The 20,915-nt window shown below is 42.5% G+C and overlaps 1 protein-coding gene across 1 annotated transcript in view; it reads left to right on the top strand.

The window, feature by feature from the left end:
* Positions 1 to 20,915, top strand: part of CHD7 (chromodomain helicase DNA binding protein 7) — a 189,976-nt gene that overhangs the window by 163,070 nt on the left and 5,991 nt on the right. The window contains exons 20-35 of the mRNA XM_011931946.1: positions 509 to 619; positions 709 to 914; positions 3,697 to 3,896; positions 4,086 to 4,245; positions 7,381 to 7,470; positions 7,918 to 8,021; positions 9,356 to 9,485; positions 9,895 to 9,967; positions 10,120 to 10,177; positions 10,856 to 11,084; positions 11,332 to 11,540; positions 11,662 to 12,333; positions 13,198 to 13,358; positions 14,816 to 15,043; positions 15,286 to 15,729; positions 19,751 to 19,972. Of these exons, the coding sequence (XP_011787336.1) occupies positions 509 to 619; positions 709 to 914; positions 3,697 to 3,896; positions 4,086 to 4,245; positions 7,381 to 7,470; positions 7,918 to 8,021; positions 9,356 to 9,485; positions 9,895 to 9,967; positions 10,120 to 10,177; positions 10,856 to 11,084; positions 11,332 to 11,540; positions 11,662 to 12,333; positions 13,198 to 13,358; positions 14,816 to 15,043; positions 15,286 to 15,729; positions 19,751 to 19,972 (3,297 nt within the window). The remainder of the gene's footprint in view (positions 1 to 508; positions 620 to 708; positions 915 to 3,696; positions 3,897 to 4,085; positions 4,246 to 7,380; positions 7,471 to 7,917; positions 8,022 to 9,355; positions 9,486 to 9,894; positions 9,968 to 10,119; positions 10,178 to 10,855; positions 11,085 to 11,331; positions 11,541 to 11,661; positions 12,334 to 13,197; positions 13,359 to 14,815; positions 15,044 to 15,285; positions 15,730 to 19,750; positions 19,973 to 20,915) is intronic.

Genomic DNA, 20,915 nt, shown 5'->3' with positions numbered 1-20,915 from the left:
ACAACACATAGAAGACACTGCTTGACCTAGCTTCCCTCTCCCTCACCAGCTCGACCTCTGGCTCTTCTTCCCTGACTACCCTTTTCCCCTTTACTCTCCTCTGTGCCATGGCACATGCTCTGCTGTGAACATTTCCACATGCTTTCCTGTTTTATGAATGTTTTAAAATGGTTCAGGCATCATTTTATGGGAGAGCCTTTTCTTCTTAGTTTCCAGCAACGCCCCGCCTGAACCAGGTTAGGGGCCCCTCCTCTGTATATCACTTGCACTGGTCTATACCTTTGCTCCCTGTCATTTATCATGCTGCAGTGTAATTCTTTGGTTTGGTCTCAGCCCCTGGTCAGTGAGTTGCTTGAGGGCCAGTCTGTAATTCTAGTCCCATCTACTGTAGTGTCTAGCACAAGTGGAGGAACGCACAATATTGGAGCAAATGAAAAAACAAAAGCTACTTTACGTTCTACTTCTGAGAAAAACCTCTCAAAGTAACGCGTTTCTTTTTTCTCTGTAGGCCAGTTTTGTTGCATCTGGAAATAGGACAGATATTTCCTTGGATGATCCAAATTTCTGGCAAAAGTGGGCTAAGAAGGCTGAATTGGATATTGATGCCTTAAATGGGAGGGTGAGTAAGAAGTCCCATTCAAACACCTATCTGATCTAAACCAAGAGCCACTCTTTCAGAAATTTCAAATGTATCTCCTCTTTTGTTAGAACAACCTGGTTATTGATACTCCAAGAGTGAGAAAGCAGACCAGGCTCTACAGTGCAGTGAAGGAAGATGAGCTGATGGAGTTCTCAGACTTGGAAAGTGATTCTGAAGAAAAGCCCTGTGCAAAGCCACGGCGCCCCCAGGATAAGTCACAGGGCTATGCAAGGAGTGAGTGTTTCAGGGTGGAGAAGAATCTGCTTGTCTATGGGTAAGTAGGACTCACTACGTAAGATGGAATTTTGTTCTAACGATAGTTAGAATTCCCAACTGGTATAGAGCTATTTTGTGTTTGAATTTGTGTGACACCCCTTTGCACAGTCAAATGAATGCTTCTGCAGTACCTTTACAGGGCTTTGGAGCCATTTGGTTAACATAATCTAAGTTGTTCAGATGCTTCTGGATTCAGAGGTGAATCCAGTTAGGGTGCTTGTGTGTACCTTAAGGAATTATGCCAGATCCAGATTTACATGTTGATTATTAATAAGAACAAAGTGTCAAAATTGCAAAATCTTTTCTCACTTTACAAGCTTTGCATAAAATTTGTGACTGTCGTAAGCTTTTAATGTTTCTCTTATAAAAAATTGTCAAAGGCAGTAATCTCACTTGTTAAATTCTTCCTTGCAACTCATGTGAACCATGAATGGTCATTTGAACTTTGTGAAAGTGTTATATTTTTCCTGCTGGACTACAAGTTTCTGAAAGGCAGGATCCATGGCTAATTTATCTCTGAATCACTGTGATGCCCGGAGCAGTACTTCGAATGTCAGGGTGCTCAGTAAATATCTGAATCGGTCAATAAGAGTTCTCTAGCAGATTGTGGCACTATAGGCAAGGCCTGTTAAAAAAACAAAACAAACAAACAAAAAAACTGCTACTAGAGTAACCTTTCTACAGATCTGATGACGTCCTGTCTTGGATGATTTCTTCCAATGGATTACCATTAGTTTCAGAGTAAACAAACATATGCTGACATGGCATCCAGAGCTCTTCTAGGCCCTTGTCTTCTGTTGGTTCTTTCCCATGGGCAGTGTGCAAGCTTCTGTTAGGACAGACGGCTTCATCTCCTTCAGTGCACCACGCTCCATCTCATCTGTGTCTTTGCACAAGCTCTTCCCACTGCCTAGAGGACCCCCCATTTGTACCTCCACTGGGAGGTGACCTGCCTCCCTTCTGCTCTCTGTGGGTGTCCGATGCAGGCATCAGCTTGTGCTCTGCAACCGAGTCTCGTCTGTACTTCCCATCACACTCATCATGTTGTTTACGATTTTTGAGTCACCTCCCTCTTTTGCTAGATTCTGTTTGCAGCTCCTTGAGGATGGAGGCTCCTTCTTTGTGCCCTCAGTGCGTAGTGCAGTGTGAGCAGACACATAGTGCAAGCTGGGCATCCTCTCTTGTCTCTTCTTACATGGGGCAGAGACTCACACCCTGCCCCCCAAAAGCCTTTTGCTACCCTCGTCTGCTGCCCTGTTTCAGCACAATCATCAGATTTGAGAGTTCTGTGGGTAACTTTAGGAATGGAACACATAAATAACTCCTACAGCTAAGAAGTGTGCTTAGCACAGATTGTCTTTCAGTCAGGCCCTTCCCTCTTCCCATAGTCATCACTATGTACTGAACACCTATGTGCTGGTCACTGTCTAGGATCCTCTCAGTCACTTGGGGTGGAGCGCTGAGCAAGACAGTCATGGCTCAGGCAGGCAGGTGAGCAAGCAGAAGTGGTGCAGACTGTGACAATACTGTGACAGGGAAGCACTCTACTGTGGAGCATAGAACCTGTCAGCTCGCTGTTAAGACACAGCTCTGGTGTTGTCTCCCCACCTCTGGGGTTAAGAGGAGTGAAAGGAGGAATTCCACAAAAAGTCACACAGCCTGTGACTTGGTGGATGTCACAAATCATCCATGGTAAGAGGGAGTGCTGGGGTTTGGGTAGGGAAGGGAAGTCAGATCCCAGCAGACAGAGCAGTGTGTTCCAAGGCCATCAGTGAGAGCTAGCCTTGTGGTTGGAGAAACTTCAAGAAGTTCACAGGAGCCAGAGAGGACCAGGGAGTGACAAGAGACCAAGTCATGGTGAGAAGCAGGGCCTGAGGGAGGATGTGAGCTGCTCTCTGCTCCAGACATAACTCTCAGTCTGCAGCGGAGGGGCTGTTCATACCATGAGCACTGCCTTGGTGGCTCACTCTGCTGTCACCTGGGAGAAGACATGGCTCAGACAGCACCTGCTGCTGCCTGCCCCCGTACCTGTTTGTTGTGTGGTCTTACCCCACAGCTCCCAGATGAAACAGAACAGCACTGTTTAGCCTGGGATTATAACACGAAACAGGCAGTCAGGCCCCATGGCATGTTGTCTGTTTGCTTCTGTCTTCTGTCCATAGTCCTTTCTCCCACTCATTTCTCATGAGGACCTGAGGGTTGGCAGAACATCTTGCCTGTGAGGGTTCTTACGCTTGGGGTTATTACTCCCCGTTTCAAAAGGAACCTCACAACTTTCCAGAATCTTTCACCAGTGACTGTGGCATCCCCTAGAGGTGGGTCGATGCAGCCATATACTGCTCAGCATCACATCCTTGATTTTGGGGTAGTCACACCTTTTATCTTGAGTTGCCTTTTATCTCAGATGGTTGGTCAACATCAAAATGTACTAATCATGACAGTGTGAAGCAAAGTCCGTAATTTCCAGGCCCTCGGTTGAATTCACGTCCTGAAAATTGCGCTGTTGCAGCCTGCATGTACCTGGAAAAGCCAGGATTAGCTTTGTGGTCGTTATTCTTGTGGCAGTTCAACTCATGTGCTTAGGAGCAGTGAACTGAGGGGCAGCTTGCTGTGTAAGGGAGTATTTTTAACTCTTGCACCCTGGATTGCTTTCCTATCATCCAGTGTGAATTGTTGCTAGTTTTGACCCAGGATTTCCCAACACTGGTACCTGACTGTTAAAGTAAAGCCGTAAATCAAAACTCACAGACACCTCTGCATGCTGAATATTTGCTTTGCAGTTGGGGACGGTGGACGGACATTCTTTCCCACGGACGCTATAAACGCCAGCTCACTGAGCAAGATGTCGAAACTATCTGCAGAACCATCCTGGTATACTGCCTTAATCATTACAAAGGCGATGAGAATATCAAAAGCTTCATCTGGGATCTGATCACACCCACAGCAGATGGCCAGACTCGAGCCTTGGTCAACCATTCTGGTAGGTTTCCGCCATGTTGTTTGTGCTACAGGGTCACAAAGCCATCAGGATCCTTTGTGACACACTGTTGATAAAGAGATGTGACATACACCCCGTATTTCCCTGCCTCGTGCATTCCCTGCCTCTCTGCCGTTGATACTATAATTGGAATGTAAAAGGCTTCTATTATTATTATGATGGTGATTCTAGGTTTATCAGCCCCTGTGCCAAGGGGAAGGAAGGGAAAGAAGGTGAAAGCCCAGAGCACACAGCCGGTGGTGCAGGATGCCGACTGGCTGGCCAGCTGCAACCCAGATGCCCTGTTCCAGGAGGACAGCTACAAGAAACACTTGAAGCATCACTGTAACAAGTATGTTATTAGAGGGTGGACCTGGAGAGTTTAATTCCCTTTTTATTCTTTAAAAAATGCATGCAGTCAGCCCTTCACGTCTGCAGATGCAGAACTCGCAGATTTGGAGGGCCAACTGAGGGACCTGAGCATCTGCGGATCTTGGTGTCTGAGGGGGGTCCTGGAACCATACTCCTGCGGATATGGAAGGACAGCTCTGTTATTAAGACTTTTAAATGGTGTAGTTGTTGCCTTTGCACAGCCTTACCATTTTTCTTGAAATGTGGTGTCAAGTTACAGGAGAGCATACGTTTAGGTGACTGATTATTTTTACACTTGATCTTAGCCAAAAGGCTGAGAAGCGATGACTGATTATTTTTTAACATGGTAAGATACACAACACAACATTTACCATTTTTACCGTTTATAAGTGATCAATTCGTTGGCATTAATTACACTCACAATACTGTACCTGAAATGTTTCCATCATCCCAAATGTAAATACTGTATCAATTAAACAGTAACTTGCCTGGCACCTGGCAATCACCATTCTATTTTCTGTTTCTATTAGTTTGTCTGTCCTATATGTCTCCTAAGGGGAATCACAGATCATTTGTCCTTCTGTGCCTGGCTTACTTCACTTAATATTTTCAAGGTTCATTTGTGTTACGGTATCAGAATTTCATTCCTGTTTATGGCTGAATAGTATTCCATTGTGTGTATATGCCACGTTTTGTTTGTCCCAGTCATCTGTTGACAGACACTTGGGCTGGTTATCATGGCTGTTGTGAATAATGGTGCTATGAACATTGTAGAGGACTGGTTTTTAACCATTATCTGTTAGATAATTGTAGTCAGCGTTATATGATCCCACCTTCAACTAACTGCGTACAGTAGAGGGAGGACTGGGGAGTTCATGTATTATTTTTTACTTAATATTACCTCAGTTGCTGGGTCCATTTTTTCTGCCTGTGAGCTTAGAATCATGTTTCTTACCTTTATTTCCAAAAACTAATTATAGATAATTGAAGAATACTGAACCTAAATTTATTTCATTGCTTGGAGTTCTGTTAACAGTGCCTATTAAACTAACATCTGCATATGTTGTTTCCTTATTCTGAATATGCGTTTTTCCATATCAATAGTTCAGGCAACAATGCTACTGATCAGCTCTATGTCCTAGCTTCGTGTGACCTTGAGCAAGTTATTCAGCCTCTTGAGGACTCACTTTCCTGGTGAGTCCAGTAGACCTCGGCAGCAAGATCTCAGCTGGATGAGGCAGGATGTAAATAAGTATGCATTTGTCTCTGTAAAAGTAGCACAATAAAGTCTGAGCACATAATACTGGCAGCATGCCAAGCGCTTTGTATGGATTATCTGTTTGAGTTGTCTAAGATTAGTATGACTTTTATCCCCATTTAACTGACGAGGAAACTGAGACTAAAGTTGAATAACTTCCTCAAGGACCCTCAGCCAGTTAAGGGGCAGAACCAGGTTTGAACCCAAGTAGATGAGGGCAGCCTCAGGTCGGAAGTCTTCTCTGCTCTTCAGAGCTGTGGTGAGGCTCCAAGGCATCTTCAGAACCATTGCCTCCAACCCTTTTGGTATCTCAGAAACTTGGTGGTTACTGTTGTGGCATAAGAGTGCTCCCTAAAATCCTACCCCACTCACACTCTTAGAAAATGTCTCTTCAGTATGGCACAGTTAATGTTTAATCTCATGAGTTCACAAGAGAAAAAAACTCTAAAGAAATAGAAATGAGTTATCCAAAGTGAGTCTATTCAGGGATTTACAAGCTCACACTTGACCTATCCAGAACCCATGCTGACCGTGAGTAGGCTCGTGGTTGGGGGAAGGCCTGTTGAGGAGCATCTGTTGATGTGTGATCGGGAGTTGTCTGTTGTGGTGAATCCTAGTTGTTATTTTGAAGTTTTAGGGACAGTTTCCACACCCTGAAAACAGTGTGGTGTAGTAGAGCCTGAAGTCCTAGTTCCAGTTGTCCCATGTGCAAGGTAACTCTGTGACCTTGGATTTGTCACTTATCTTCTGCTACCATCAGTTTTCCCATTTGAAAGTGGAAATTACAACTTGCCCTGCTTCATCATAGGGTTATTGTGAAGATCAAAAGGGCTAGTATAAGTGTGAGACATTGGTTGTAAAGTGCTGTACAAGTACATGATGGGATTACTCAGCTGGGGAAATAACATTTGTATTATCACGTACTCATGGCCAAGAAGGCCACGATTCACCTGTCAGTCCCCAATGCACACCAGGGCTGTCCAGCCAGGGGATACTAGCTTTGGTAGACACTGGCTTTTGGGACTTACCAGGTGGACTTTATTGAAAGAATTATGTTTTAGCCATTGAGGAACTCCAAGCAGGATTGAAAATCTAGTTCCTAGAATTCCAAGCGTTTTAAAAAATCGACTTCTTAAGAATGATTAAGAATGTCAATGAATTGGACACATTTTAATTTTCTGATTTTTTTTTCAAGCTACTACAACTTAGGTTCCCAGGTACAAAAAACTAGAAGGAATAAAAATGTCTAACATAGTATTTCATACAGGAGAAGAGCAAGGACACACCTTCTACCCAACCCTGTCGCCATCTTCTTTTCTCGGAAACAAAGTTGTATAATCTGAAAAACCTGACATTCCATATTGAGGGTTTATTGTAAGGTAGTAAAACCAGATTTTATATCTCGTTTATTCCTACAACTTCTGATGTGCTTCCAAAAATGGTATTAAGGCAGCAGCTGAGGAAATTTTATGAGATAATGAAGCAGAACAGTTACTGAAAGCCATCTGCTCAGTTGTTTACAAACTTGCTTCAATACTTCAGAGGCAATGGTAGGATACGTGTCTAAACTTCACAAGCTGCACTAGGTAGAACTAAATGAAGTGCGCCTGGGCTGGGCTGAGCTTGGGCCCTCTCTGTGCAGTGTGAGTGGTTGCCAGGCAGGCCTGTTGGAAGCCAGCAGAAAGCACCACACAGAGGTGATTATGTGCCACCATCTGTCACGCTTCAAGCCTACCATACAGCATGGCTAATCAGCCTTGGCAGGATGATGGATGAACAGCAGCAGCTGCCAAAAGCCACTGTTGGCAAACAGTCCTGAAGTTAAGAACTTTTTCCCCCCTCTGTCTTCCTCTCCAGGGTCCTGCTGCGTGTCCGCATGCTGTACTACCTAAGACAAGAAGTGATAGGAGACCAGGCAGATAAGATCTTAGAGGGTGCTGACTCAAGGTTAGTGCAAGCTCACGTTTGTGCTCAACCTCAGTGAGATAATCTGGGTAGCCGGAAAACATCATGGATTGTGTTTCAGAACCTTCATAAACCACTAGTAACCCATCTCCTTTTTTGCATCTTGAATGCGGTATTTGTCCTTCCTGCTTGGGGATATGATGAGAATCAGGAAAAGGCTGTTTGTATTTATGTTTGTAGTGTAAAGAGGTGCAAACTAAAGCACTGGTGTTCTGAGATGACCCTTAAAATGGGATACCATGTGATAAAGTTCATTTCTGGTCATAGCAGAGGGCTACTGACTCATGCCCTTTCTTTTTACCTTTGCTGATACCTCCCCACCATGCTCAGATGTTTGTTGTGGGAGGGAGGGCACGTGAGCCATGTATCACATTCATTACTTGGAATTCTTTTTTAATACTAATATTTCTTATAAATGTTGTCTTTCAGTGAAGCCGATGTGTGGATCCCTGAACCTTTCCATGCTGAAGTTCCTGCAGATTGGTGGGATAAGGACGCAGACAAATCCCTCTTAATTGGAGTGTTCAAACATGGTAAGTGACGTTTCTGTTTGAATACATCTCGACTGTATGGCTTGGTCTTTATTTAGAACTCTTTACATACTCTTTTCCAAAGTCATAATATTAATGAGGATAGTTCCAAAGGACTCTTGGCGTCTACCATTTTTCTGTACTAAAAATCTAATATGAACTGTAAATATCAGATGCTGTTTTTGAATGTTGAGCATTTGAGAAGAAAACATTTCTTTCTTGGCTGTAAATAAAACGCAAACCATATTTGTTTTAATAATAGCCAAGTTGTACTATAGCTCTCCCTAAACTTTGCTTCCAGCATGGCTTCCCTTGCTAACTCTGCCAACCAGTGTCAAAGTGGACGGTGGGCTTAACCTCTGCTATTAATCTGTACAAGTGCCTCCTGGGCTTTGTTCCAAGCAATATTTCACAAATGTCAGTGCTGAGAACCCGTGGCTCCCCTGAGTGGGATGCAGCCTTGTTAACTTTGAAAGGCTGGGGATGCAGAACTGGCATGATATATACAGTGAGCGATTCCTGATTATAATCCCAATTCTCTGGAGGTCGTGGAGGTATTCTCAGCAGCCCAGCCTGACTAAAGGGGAGAATGATGGCTTATAAAACCTTTCATGATTACAGTTTGGCTTGCGGCTCTACAGCAGTTAGGAGCGGTGTGTTGTAGTACACATCCTAATTGAATTGTGCTGTTCTGCCTATGTACTGCAGCCGCGTTTTGTGAGCTCAGCCTCAAAATCATTTTCCCGCAGTGCACTGTTGGGATCTGCCATTTTCCATCTAGTCAACTTGGGCAGTCAAAAAGCAAATTGCAGTTAGAAAACCATAGAGGGAACAGTGTCATCTTACTGACATGCATCATCCTAAACCTAATAAGACAGGTTCGCTGGCCTTACGTATATGGGGAATTTTCAGCCAGCCATGTGAGTTCCTGCAGGACTGATGCTATTCACAGGGTGGATGGGGGTGGACTCAGCGCACCCCTGCAGAGGTCATAAAGGAACATTGCGAAGCCTTCTAAATGTCAAGCAAAATTAGATCTGGGGGAAAATAGGTTCAGAAATCCTCCCTGGCATCTTGCAGTTATTCTGAACCTGTTTTTCTATTAGTGTTTGTGGTAATTCTGATAATATCCCTGAGGTGTAACTTGGCCCCCAGTACCTTCCCTAGAAGGAGCATTCCATAGAATCCTCTACTAAAACAAGGTCCACTTGGATTCAACATAGATGCTAACCTTGACTGAGAAACAAACTTGTGTTGTGGCAGTGCTGTGATTTTGCCAGTGATGGGGCCTGTCTTTGTTTCTGTGTGTTTTCTGTGCACGGATGGGCACGGCACAGGCTATGAGAAGTACAACTCCATGCGAGCTGACCCCGCACTGTGCTTTCTGGAACGAGTTGGTATGCCTGATGCCAAGGCCATAGCTGCCGAGCAAAGAGGAACAGACATGCTAGCAGATGGTGGTGACGGGTAAGAAGGACATTTTAAAATTTGAATAAACTTTATGTCAGTTTCACATCTATTGGCAGGGTTCAGTTCTTACCCTGCATTACACACTGTATTGTGTCAGATTTGAAGTTCAAGTGCTGTTTACCAGTCTACTCTATTTGTGTGTCGTAATGACTGTTTAAACAATATACGTTATCTTGATAATCTGAAACTTGTTTTTCTTTTCCAAATGTCATTTCCCCCAACCTCCCCAGACCCCCTCCACCACCCTGCCAGGGCTGCATGTTTTAAATACTGATAGAGTTGCTTTTGATGTCAAACCCATAATTAAAAGTAGCACTGGATAGATTGTTACTCTTTCCTACCCACCCCCCTTCCCTCTCTTGCTTATCAGTATGATTCAAACAATTTTTGTGTTTGTTTTACATAGGGGAGAATTTGATAGAGAAGATGAAGACCCAGAATATAAACCAACCAGAACACCATTCAAAGATGAAATAGATGTATGAACTTGAGTATATTGGCTTTTATAGCTCCATTAAATATTATATGCCCATATAAGACTTGTTAAACTTTATAGATAATGACCTTTTCTTTAAAAGACAAAGAAAAATGAGACCCCAAATTAAAGTCATTCTGTTTCTTTGCTTTCAAGGAATTTGCAAATTCTCCTCCAGAGAATAAGGAAGAATCCATGGAAATACATGCCGCAGGTAAGGCCCTAGAAAAGCTCGTGCAGCTGAGCAGTCATTGTTCACATGGTAGGGACTGTCCTGCTTCGTAATGGCAGTGTCTTAACACTTTATTTCTTCTACACCGACCTGTTTTGTGAATCATTTTAATTCTTGTTAATAGTTGTGTTTTCATTACATTGAATTTTTTAGCTAGGATAACTGTTTCTATGATGATAGTTAGCTGATTTATATTTTACACTAATTAGTGAAAAATTTTAAGTATCTAAACTATAACTCTTGGGAATAGAGCATTTGCTCTGTATTTACCTAAAATATTTTCAGTTTATTTAGAACATTGACCTTTTACCGAATAAAATCATTACACAACAATTATGCAGTTATTTTTTATACTCAAGATGATTATTGCACATACATTAGAGGAGAGTACCTTATAAGGAAGTTTATGCTGTAAAGTGTGTTTCTTTATGTAGGACTAATAAATAATGTTTTCACCCCCTCTAAGGAATTAAAAAAGAAATAAGTGTGTATGTTCCAAGCCAATGTTATTACTTCTTTATATTTTAAAAACGAGGGCACTGAGATGCCCTTACCCACACTGTCATTTGAATCTTAACGAGTCATCCTGTTTTGTTGGAATACTCTGTGTGTTGCAAGATTTCAGCTATACATTTCAAAAATGTTTTTCCACTTCCCCAGGCAAGCACAGTGAGAGTAATGCTGAGTTAGGCCAACTTTACTGGCCTAACACTTCAACCCTGACTACACGTCTGCGCCGGCTCATTACTGCCTATCAGCGCAGCTATAAAAGGCAACAGATGAGGCAAGAGGCCCTAATGAAGACTGACCGGCGCAGACGGCGGCCTCGAGAGGAAGTGAGAGCTCTGGAAGCGGAAAGGGAAGCTATTATATCTGAGAAGCGGCAAAAGTGAGTTTCTTCAGGGTTTCGCTCAGCTCCTGCTACATTCCCTTCTGCCCTGCTCCTGTAGACCCACAGGAGATGGGACTCATATCAAAGAGTGACCGCCAAAGAAAGGCTCACTCCAGCAAAGCAGTCTGTCTCCCCACCCCCAAATAACCACCACGTATAAAGTCTGGGAGAAAGAGGAAAAGAAACAGTAAATATTAAGCCTTTTCCTGAAGTGTGATGCAAGCTAATATAATCTTTCTGACAGGTGGACAAGAAGAGAAGAGGCTGATTTTTACCGTGTGGTATCTACCTTTGGGGTTATTTTTGACCCTGTGAAACAGCAGTTTGACTGGAACCAATTTCGAGCCTTTGCCAGGCTTGACAAAAAGTCTGATGAAAGTTTGGAAAAATACTTCAGTTGTTTTGTGGCCATGTGTAGGCGAGTATGTCGAATGCCTGTCAAGCCAGATGATGGTAGGTACATTTAGCAACAAAGCTCTATGTGAAAAGACCAGTAAAGTGAAAATAAGAAAGTGTACAATGTAGAGTGCCCTTGAGTTCTTCCCAAGTAAATATGAGCCCTTCTGTGTTACAGAACCACCAGACCTCTCCTCCATAATTGAGCCGATCACAGAGGAGCGAGCCTCTCGAACTCTGTACCGCATTGAGCTACTACGGAAGATCCGCGAGCAGGTTCTCCATCACCCCCAGCTGGGAGAGAGGCTTAAGCTCTGCCAGCCAAGCTTGGATCTGCCAGAGTGGTGGGAGTGTGGACGGCATGACCGAGACTTGCTGGTTGGTGCTGCTAAACATGGGGTCAGTCGGACGGATTATCACATCCTCAATGACCCTGAGTTATCCTTCTTGGATGCACATAAAAACTTTGCTCAAAACAGAGGAGCAGGTAATACATCTTCCTTGAACCCACTGGCAGTTGGATTTGGCCAGACTCCTCCAGTCATGTCATCTGCTCACATTCAAGATGAGAAGGTACTGGAACAAACGGAAGGCAAAGTGGAGGAGTCTGAAAGCTCAACTGCCAAGGAGAAAGGTGAGGGCAAAGAAGAGGAAGAAGAAACCGACGGCAGTGGAAAGGAGAGCAAGCAGGAATGTGAGGCGGAGGCCAGCTCTGCGAAAAATGAACTGAAAGGTGTCGAGGTCGGTGTAGACGCTGGGTCCAAATCTATCTCAGAGAAAGGTTCCGAAGAGGATGAAGAGGAAAAGCTGGAGGATGATGATAAGTCGGAAGAGTCTTCCCAGCCTGAAGGTAAGGCCTCACCACTGGCCTCTCTTCCGATCCCACAGCAGCTGGTTGTGAGATGCGTTGCTTTCTGGCAGCATGGCACCTGCTCTTTTGTTTTTCGTGAGTACTTAGTGTACGTTTTCTTCCGTGAGGGGATAATTTCAAGTTTTGTTTATACATGTATTTTGCCCTGGCACCTTATAGCACCTAACCATGGTATTTTGAACAACATAAACCCTTAAGAAGAGTTGCATGGACACATTAGCAACTTTTAGTTTAAGGATGGAAGTTAGCTTGTAGTGACAGTGTATTAAGAATTCTATGTGATTTTAATTTCGACAAATGTGAGGGAAGGTGGTCATTCACTGAGTAAATATTGTTAATCATTTTGAAACAATTGGTGCTTATTTATGTTTTGATTCAGAAGTAAAGAGTAGGAATAGAATCTAAAAATAACCAATTTTTTAAGTCACAGTAAGGTTGCTGAAACTGGCCCAAGGTAAAAATAAAGCACATACTGTGCTGTAGCTGGAACCTTCAACTTTTGCCAGAAGGTCAGCCCTTTTTTCTGTGAGGAAGAAAATAGGCTCTTGAGTCAATGACTTGTTTGGCTGTCATCCTCCTGTAAGGTTTACTTGCACAGTGCTAGGTGGCTAGTGACTAACCTCTCTCAGCCTCTTGTCATCATCTGCAAGATGGAAATAACACCATCTGTGTGAAATGGCTGTTACAAGCTTTAGACAACAATGCCTAATACCATTCTAGCCATGTAGTAGGTACTCAATAAAATGGAGCTGATTAGTATTCACATTTTTAATCATGTCCTTTCTAAACTTCAGTTTCCCCGATACTGTGGTTGTGAGTAATGCACATTAACTCATTTCTCAGCAGGAGCTGTCTCTAGAGGGAAGAATTTTGATGAAGAAAGCAATGCTTCCATGAGCACTGCTAGAGATGAAACCCGAGATGGATTCTACATGGAGGACGGAGATCCTTCAGTAGCTCAGCTCCTTCATGAAAGAACGTTTGCCTTCTCATTTTGGCCTAAGGTTGGCAGGTTTTTGTTGCTGTTGTTGTTTTGCTGACCAAAAGGGATTAGGGTAGAGGAAATCTTTCTAACTTGATTTTTCAAATAATTTTAAGGCAAACTTTTGACACAGTATATGAAGACTATAGATTTTTCTTACACTTTAAAAAATGATCTGAAAAAGCCCAAAGAAAAAAATTGTAGAACACTTTTCTAATAGGATGGGAAATGTGATGTGAAAGAAAGATAATAAGAAATAGAAGTGTTTATATGGCTGGATCTTCGGCTCCATGTGGCTTTTAGGTTACTTACCCCTGTTGTCTAGTATAATCTATGGATTATCACTGTGTTTTAAAAATTTTTTATGTGAAATAAAGCTTTCAGATTTAAGACAGCTTTATATTTTTGGAAACCTACCAGCTTCTTGACTTGGAAGAGGGTATACTGTTGACCCATTTGCTCTTAACACATTATGAGATAATTCCAAATGTAGTTATCTGTAACCAAAAGCAAAATGGAAATTACTTTTTTGGCTGAATAGTATAATTTTATAATAATTCCCTGTATAATTTAGGTCTGTTTTTCGGGGTGAGGAAATAATCATCCTAATCACCATAACAGGGCTGTCTGGTTTAAAACAACACAAAAAATGAGCTTCAGTCAGCCTACCCCCAGGCTGGTCTTTCCCAGTGTTATTGTTTAAGAAACAAGGTGAAAATTTTGACCAAAGAATGTACTGTCAAAGATATTTTCTTTCCTCTGTCTGTCCCTTTAGTTGCCCTGTTATGCTAACCTCCTTTATTGAGTGTAGGAGGGAGTTTCCCAGATCAGTCAAAGGTTATAGTAGCAGGCACTTTTAATTTAGGGAAACTCAGTCTAAAGCTGTAATTAGAAATTTTTAGTGTACACGCTTCAATGAAATTTGAAGTGATAATAGGTAGGGAATGCAAATTGACATTCATTAGGTGTTCCTAGGTTGGTGCCCATTTCATAATGCTGAACTTTATTAATAGTGACGCTAATGATGTCCCACTTCCTGGGACTGCAATCCAGCCTGTAGATCTGAAGGGCCTGGGCGGCAAGATGCTAATGCAGGGTTTCCATTGTCATCCACTGACGTCCACCAGCAGAGGTCTGTGGAGCTTGTACAAGTGTTACTTTTTAAATATGAAGATATTTTGAAGGTGGTGATTATTTAGTACATTTTTCTGTTTTACGAAGTTCAGTGTTTGTAATTTAAAAATAGCATGTTTTCTGTGTTGAAGCCACCTAGGACCTTCTGCCAGAGCAATGCCATTATAGGAGATTTTGTTTATTTACTTTCTTACTTGGTTTCTTGCCTTTTGTTTTCTTTTACTCTTTGTCCTCCAGTTGACTTCTAAACATTTTATGCTCTTCTGCATCTTGATGGATGTATTTATCTAGTAATTTTAACCAGGGCTTTGTTAAAATTTCTTGTGACTTTTCTTCTCCCTCCAGGATAGAGTAATGATAAACCGATTAGACAACATCTGTGAAGCAGTGTTGAAAGGCAAATGGCCAGTAAATAGGCGCCAGATGTTTGATTTCCAAGGCCTCATCCCAGGTTACACACCCACCACAGTGGACAGCCCCTTGCAGAAGAGGAGCTTTGCTGAGCTCTCCATGGTCGGCCAAGCCAGCATTAGTGGGAATGAGGACCTCACTACTTCTCCTCAGTTATCAAAAGTAAGTTAGAATGGCTTGTTTCTGCAGCTTAAAAGGGAGCCCTCTAAGCCTTAACTGAGTTTAGGAGCTTATATTTCACTGGTCCTGCTTAGAAATAAGATAGCTGCTGTTTCCTCAGCTCTGTGCACCAGTCATGAATGCTTAATTCCTTAAGCTTCTTGTTCCTTATTTCTAAAACCAGCCCATATAGCCGATACAATTCTGGCTCACTGCAACCCAACTCTGTTGGAATTTTTCAATAGGAAGATGCCCTCAACCTCTCTGTCCCTCGCCAGCGGAGGAGGAGGAGGAGAAAAATCGAAATTGAGGCCGAAAGAGCTGCCAAGAGGCGAAATCTCATGGAGATGGTTGCCCAGCTTCGAGAGTCTCAGGTGGTCTCAGAAAATGGACAAGAAAAAGTTGTAGATTTATCGAAGGCCTCAAGAGAGGCAACAAGCTCTACCTCAAATTTTTCATCTCTTTCTTCAAAGTTTATCTTGCCTAATGTCTCGACACCAGTGTCTGATGCCTTTAAGACTCAAATGGAACTGCTCCAAGCAGGCCTTTCACGCACACCCACAAGGCATCTCCTTAATGGCTCCCTAGTGGATGGAGAGCCTCCCATGAAGAGGAGGCGGGGAAGGAGGAAAAATGTGGAGGGCCTTGATCTGCTTTTCATGAGCCACAAACGGACGTCATTGAGTGCAGTAAGTTGGGGAGCTCGCCTGCATGGCGATTGCACATGTTGACAGCTGAGGGTCCCGCGATGCTCACGCTGCTGGGCTGTGTTTCTCTCAGCAGCATGGTATGAAAGCCAGCTTCCTCCACTAAAGAAATAGTTTTACAGTGAACAGTCATGATTCTGATCATTGATACAGACCACTTGGCCTGAACGAAGTGTAGCTTGAGGATGTACTCTTCCCAAGTTCTGATGTGTTGATTGCTCTCAGAAGAACAGCCCAACCCAGAAACATGTTCTTCTGAGCCTAGAATTGTTAATCTCTGAATTCTCGAGGTGAAACAAGTTTCTGCTCTTAAAGTTATTGATATGTTTTAGGCCTGGCATTTATTAGAATTAGTATAAATGTTTCGTTTTGGACCTAAGATTTGTGTTAACATAAAAAGCTGGTGACTGCAAATTCTCCTACCTCCGTAAGTATTTTAAAAATCTGAGCTGCACCTTTGCTAGAATAGGTTTGAATAGAATATATGAACCAATGGATTTTGACTTTCCCTTTCTCAATTCAGAGGAAATAAATGAATGCAGTATAATCAAAATGATTTTCTTTCTTAATCTGCTTCAGCTACATCTCACCCAAAAATGTGGTGCCTGACTCACTGATGACCAGAATTTTATCCCAAAGAGCACAGTTACATGTGTTTTTTTAAAAACTAGTTTAGCACTATTTATCTTGAACCTATTGACTAGAAGCCTCAGTCACCATAGTGGCTGGCGCTCCTTGTCTGTATTGTGAAGAGTGGGTGCTCTGGGAAGCCTTCCAGGTACTGGGCTGTCCTGGGCCCTTCCTCAAGCAGTGGGACACAGTTTGGGAAATACTGAAATTTGAGATTGAGGGAAGACAGTTATCTGTTTCAGCATGTTTTTTCTTACTCCATCCCTATTATTTGCCCATTTTCTATTTCTTGAACCCAGAGAAAGCTTAATAAGAAGGCAGGATAAGACATGGTTGAGTTGAAGTTCAGAAACGAAAAATAACATTCACTGAAATTTGTTTGCCCTGTGGTGGAGTCTAATTAAAACAGAAGCATTCAGAGTAAATTTTCAAAATTGGACCGGGCACGGTGGCTCACGCCTGTAATCCCAGCACTCTGGGAGGCCGAGGCAGGTAGATCACTTGAGGTCAGGAGTTCAAGACCAGCCTGGCAAAAATGGCAAAACCTTGCCTCTACTCAAATTATAAAAATTAGCCTGGCCTGGTGGCATGTGCCTGTGATCCCAGCTACTCAGGATGCTGAGGCAGGAGAATTGCTTGAAACTGGGAGGTGGAGGTTGCAGTGAGCCGAGATCATGCCACTGTACTCCAGCCTGGGCGACAGAGCGAGACTCCGTCTCAAAAAAATAAAAAAAATTTTTTTTTTCAAAATTGATTACCAGTGCACCAGTCGTCATAATGGTCACATTTGTTGATGGTATGATTGTTTTCGGAATCCTAGTAAAAATATACTTTGTAATGGACTAGCTGTGACTTACATGTGTTCTGTAAGTTAAAACACCATTTCTAGGGGTATGGCCCTGAAACAGAGTTGTAGCACTAGTGATTAGCCTTTCTGTTTGAAACTACTTCTTTGATAGATTTTGTTGACTGATAAATTCTTTCTCCATAAACTTTAACAAATTAGGAAGTTTCTGCAGCTGACACTTTCTTTTGTTTATTATCATGTTCAATATTTGTAGGGTTTTTTGTGTTTTGAAACAGGGTTTGTTTTTGAGACAGGGTCTCACTCTGTCGCCCGGGCTGGAGCACAGTGGCACAGTCTTGGCTCACTGCAGCCTCCACCTCCCGGGCTCAAGTGATTCTCCCACCTCAGCCTCCCAAGTAGATGGAACTACAGGCAATGTGCCACCATACTTGGCTAATTGTTTCGTATTTTTGGTGGGGACAGGGTTTCACCATGTTGCCCAGGCTGGTCTCGAACTTCTGGGCTCAAGTAATCCACCCACCTCAGCCGCCTGAAGTACTGGGATTACAGGCAATTATGTTCAATATTTGGATCATGACACAGCTTCATCTCTGGACCAGGTGTTAGGAATTAATGCAACCCAGGTGCTTTCTTCTACACACCCTATTTTAAATGTGAGACTGATTTTATTCATTTCACTATTTTAAGTCGTTGTTAAGAATTTGTTGATATTTTTCTGAAGTCACATTTAGAAAACCTGAGAAAATTCCTAATTGAAGTTAGAGAATGTGTTTTTAAAACTTTTTTTTTTAACTGTCACATTTTGAAATGTAGGGATTCCTCATTTGGTGTTGTCGGGGGTGATGTGCATGCACGTAAAATACAAGGAAAGCGCTGATCGATCTGTAAATAAACCGAGTAGGAAAGAGATGTAAAGGCCAGCAGTGTTACCTGGATGAAAGAGGACAGATCCTAGAATTTAGTATTTTGTCAGCACTCTAACTGTGCTGCCATGAAAAAGAATGCATTCAGCAACAGTGGACAAGCTGGCACTATTCCCTGTGCCGGCACTGAGAGTCAAAAAACACAGTCCTGACAAGTGCTTGCACTGGAGAATGCAGTGTTTAGGAAGGGGTAACAGATAAATAATAATGTGTCCTGGTTGTGCACGTGTGCCATGGCCAAGACATGTCTAGGGTACTTTATGAGCCCAAAGGAAGGAAGCCTGGGAGTGGAGGGAAGAGGATATGGGGAGAAACAGATGAAGAAGTTTCCCTATGGATGGCTGTACTTCAGTTAAGTTTTGAAGATCATGTAGGAGTTGGTCATTTTCAAAGGGTTGGCAGAGAACATGTGTAAGAGTAGAGAGTCTCTTGGGTCTGACGAACTGAGGAACTTGCTGAGGAAGTGAGCTTCAGCAGAGATGAGCTTGGAGAGAAAGCAGGATGCAAATCATGGAGGGCCTTGATGCCATTCGGAAGAACTTGGATTTTGTCCTGGAGGTAATAGGGATGCAGTTATTGAAAAAAATAGGAGAGTGATGTGACATAATTTTTTGAACTGGGAAAAGCTGCATTTTAGAAAACTGACTCCAGCGCTGTGGTGTGGAGGTTGGATTGAAGATAGGTGGGGTTAGAATCAGGGAGACCATTTAGGAATATTGCAGTAACCTGGGTGGGAAGTGATGCAGGCCTGGGCCATGGTAGAGCTGTGGGGAAGGAGACATGGGTGTCTGGAGGTTGAAATAACTGTAGACTTCGGTTAGCGTTGTTCTTTCCGATGTTGCCACACATACCTGAGACAAAATGTCCCACTACCAGCAAAATTATACTGTGCACAGAGTGCCAATAAGTTGCATATAAACTGGCTTTTAGAAATTTCTTTAGTATAAATTATGTTTAATTTATTTTGTTAATTAATATTTAAAAATTATTAAATAATATCTTTATTTTGATAAATTTATCTTTAATTTAATTTGGGGATCTCCAAGAGAGATTGAGAGGCCGCCCTTCATGCACATCAGCTCAGACTATACTCCCCATATTGTATTCCCAGTGGCTGGCTTAGGGTTTCAAAACATGGAACCTTAGTGGACTATACAATTTTTACCTTCTTACTAGTTCTACAGTGTGAAGAATGATATAAAAGTTTTGTCTTCTAACTTTTTTTTTTTTTTTGGAGACGAAGTCTCACTCTATCGCCTAGGCTGGGGTGCAGTGGTGCAATCTCTGCTCACTGCAACCTCTGCCTCCTGAGTTCAAGTGATTCTCCTGCCCCAGCCTCCCAGGTAACTGGGATTACAGGCAAGCACCACCATGCCTGGCTATTTTTTGTATTTTTTATAACTCCTGACCTCGGGTGATCCATCCACCTCAGTCTCCCAGAGTGCTGGGATTACAGCATGAGCCACCGCACCCAGCCTCTTTTTCTAACTTTTAATAGCTGTTCCCAAACTGACATTGTTTCTAGTAACTATTTTCCCTTTTTGATCAAAGATCCATTCTAGGATAGCATTTTCTTGAAATAGGACATTGTCAGAGGCTCTCTCTTTGTGTGAGAATTCATACCATTGTGAAATTTCTGCAGGAGGATGCTGAGGTGACCAAAGCTTTTGAAGAAGATATAGAGACCCCACCAACAAGAAACATTCCTTCTCCCGGACAGCTGGACCCAGACACACGGATCCCTGTTATCAATCTCGAAGATGGGACTAGGCTGGTCGGGGAAGATGCTCCTAAAAATAAGGATTTAGTTGAATGGCTGAAGCTGCACCCTACTTACACTGTTGATATGCCAAGTTATGTACCAGTGAGTATTGCAGAGTTTAGAGTTGGAAGGAATATTGCAGGCCGGTCCACTTCATTCCCTTACAACATAGAAATCCCTGACAGCTGGTCCCTCTGCCTTTTCCTTGAATGTTTCCTGGTCTCAAACATTTCTCAGGTCTTTGTTGTTGAGTCTTCTTCATTTCAGATACTAGCTTTAGGTTTGTCTTACTGAAGGCAGCCTTATGGTTTTTTGAAGATGTGCATTATGCATTTCCTTACTGTTTGCTTCTCCCATCAAACTCGTGTGACTTCTTCAGTTATTCTTTCCATGACATTGTTTCCAGGCGGTCTTAGTAGTGGGGTAACACTCTTGAATGTACTTTCTCTAGTCTCCAGACAAGGCTCCGCCATCCTGGAGTGCTATGAAGCCATTACTTCCAGAGATTTGACCAGTTAGTGCAGCCCAAGATTGTATTAGCTGCTTTTACGGCAACTAATGCTGGTTCCTTATGTTAAACATTAGACAGTTCGTATTTCCAAATGGTTTGTCATAGAAACTGCTAGCTAGCAATGCAAGTCTTTTGCTTTCCATATTTATGTGATTGATTTTTAAAAACTTAAATGTAGGGTTTTACATTTTGTTTTGTTGTTTTATTTTGTTTGTTCAGCCTAGTATTCTTGCCACTCAGAATGTACCCCCACCCCCTCACAAGATCTGTCTATTTGTTGGTTAGTTCCCATTACAGACAGTCTCATGTTGTTGATGGGGTATCATCTCTTGTGTTCATTCAAGCCACTAACTAGAAATTAGTAAAAGTACTATAGAAAGCCTCCTTTAAAAATATCACAACTTGGTTAAACATTTAAAGAAAAACTTTAAGTGAGGTTATTGATAGACAAAAGGAAAAGCCAGCACTTACATGTTCCTTAATGGACAGGGGTAAAGAAGGAGTTTTTTCTTTCAAAGAGAAGAATATGGTTTC

Source organism: Colobus angolensis, unplaced genomic scaffold (genome assembly GCF_000951035.1).
Source record: "Colobus angolensis palliatus isolate OR3802 unplaced genomic scaffold, Cang.pa_1.0 Scaffold92, whole genome shotgun sequence".
Lineage (NCBI taxonomy): Eukaryota > Metazoa > Chordata > Mammalia > Primates > Cercopithecidae > Colobus > Colobus angolensis.
The sequence above is the reverse complement of the archived record's forward strand: the minus strand, read 5'-3'. Positions and strand labels throughout refer to the sequence as shown.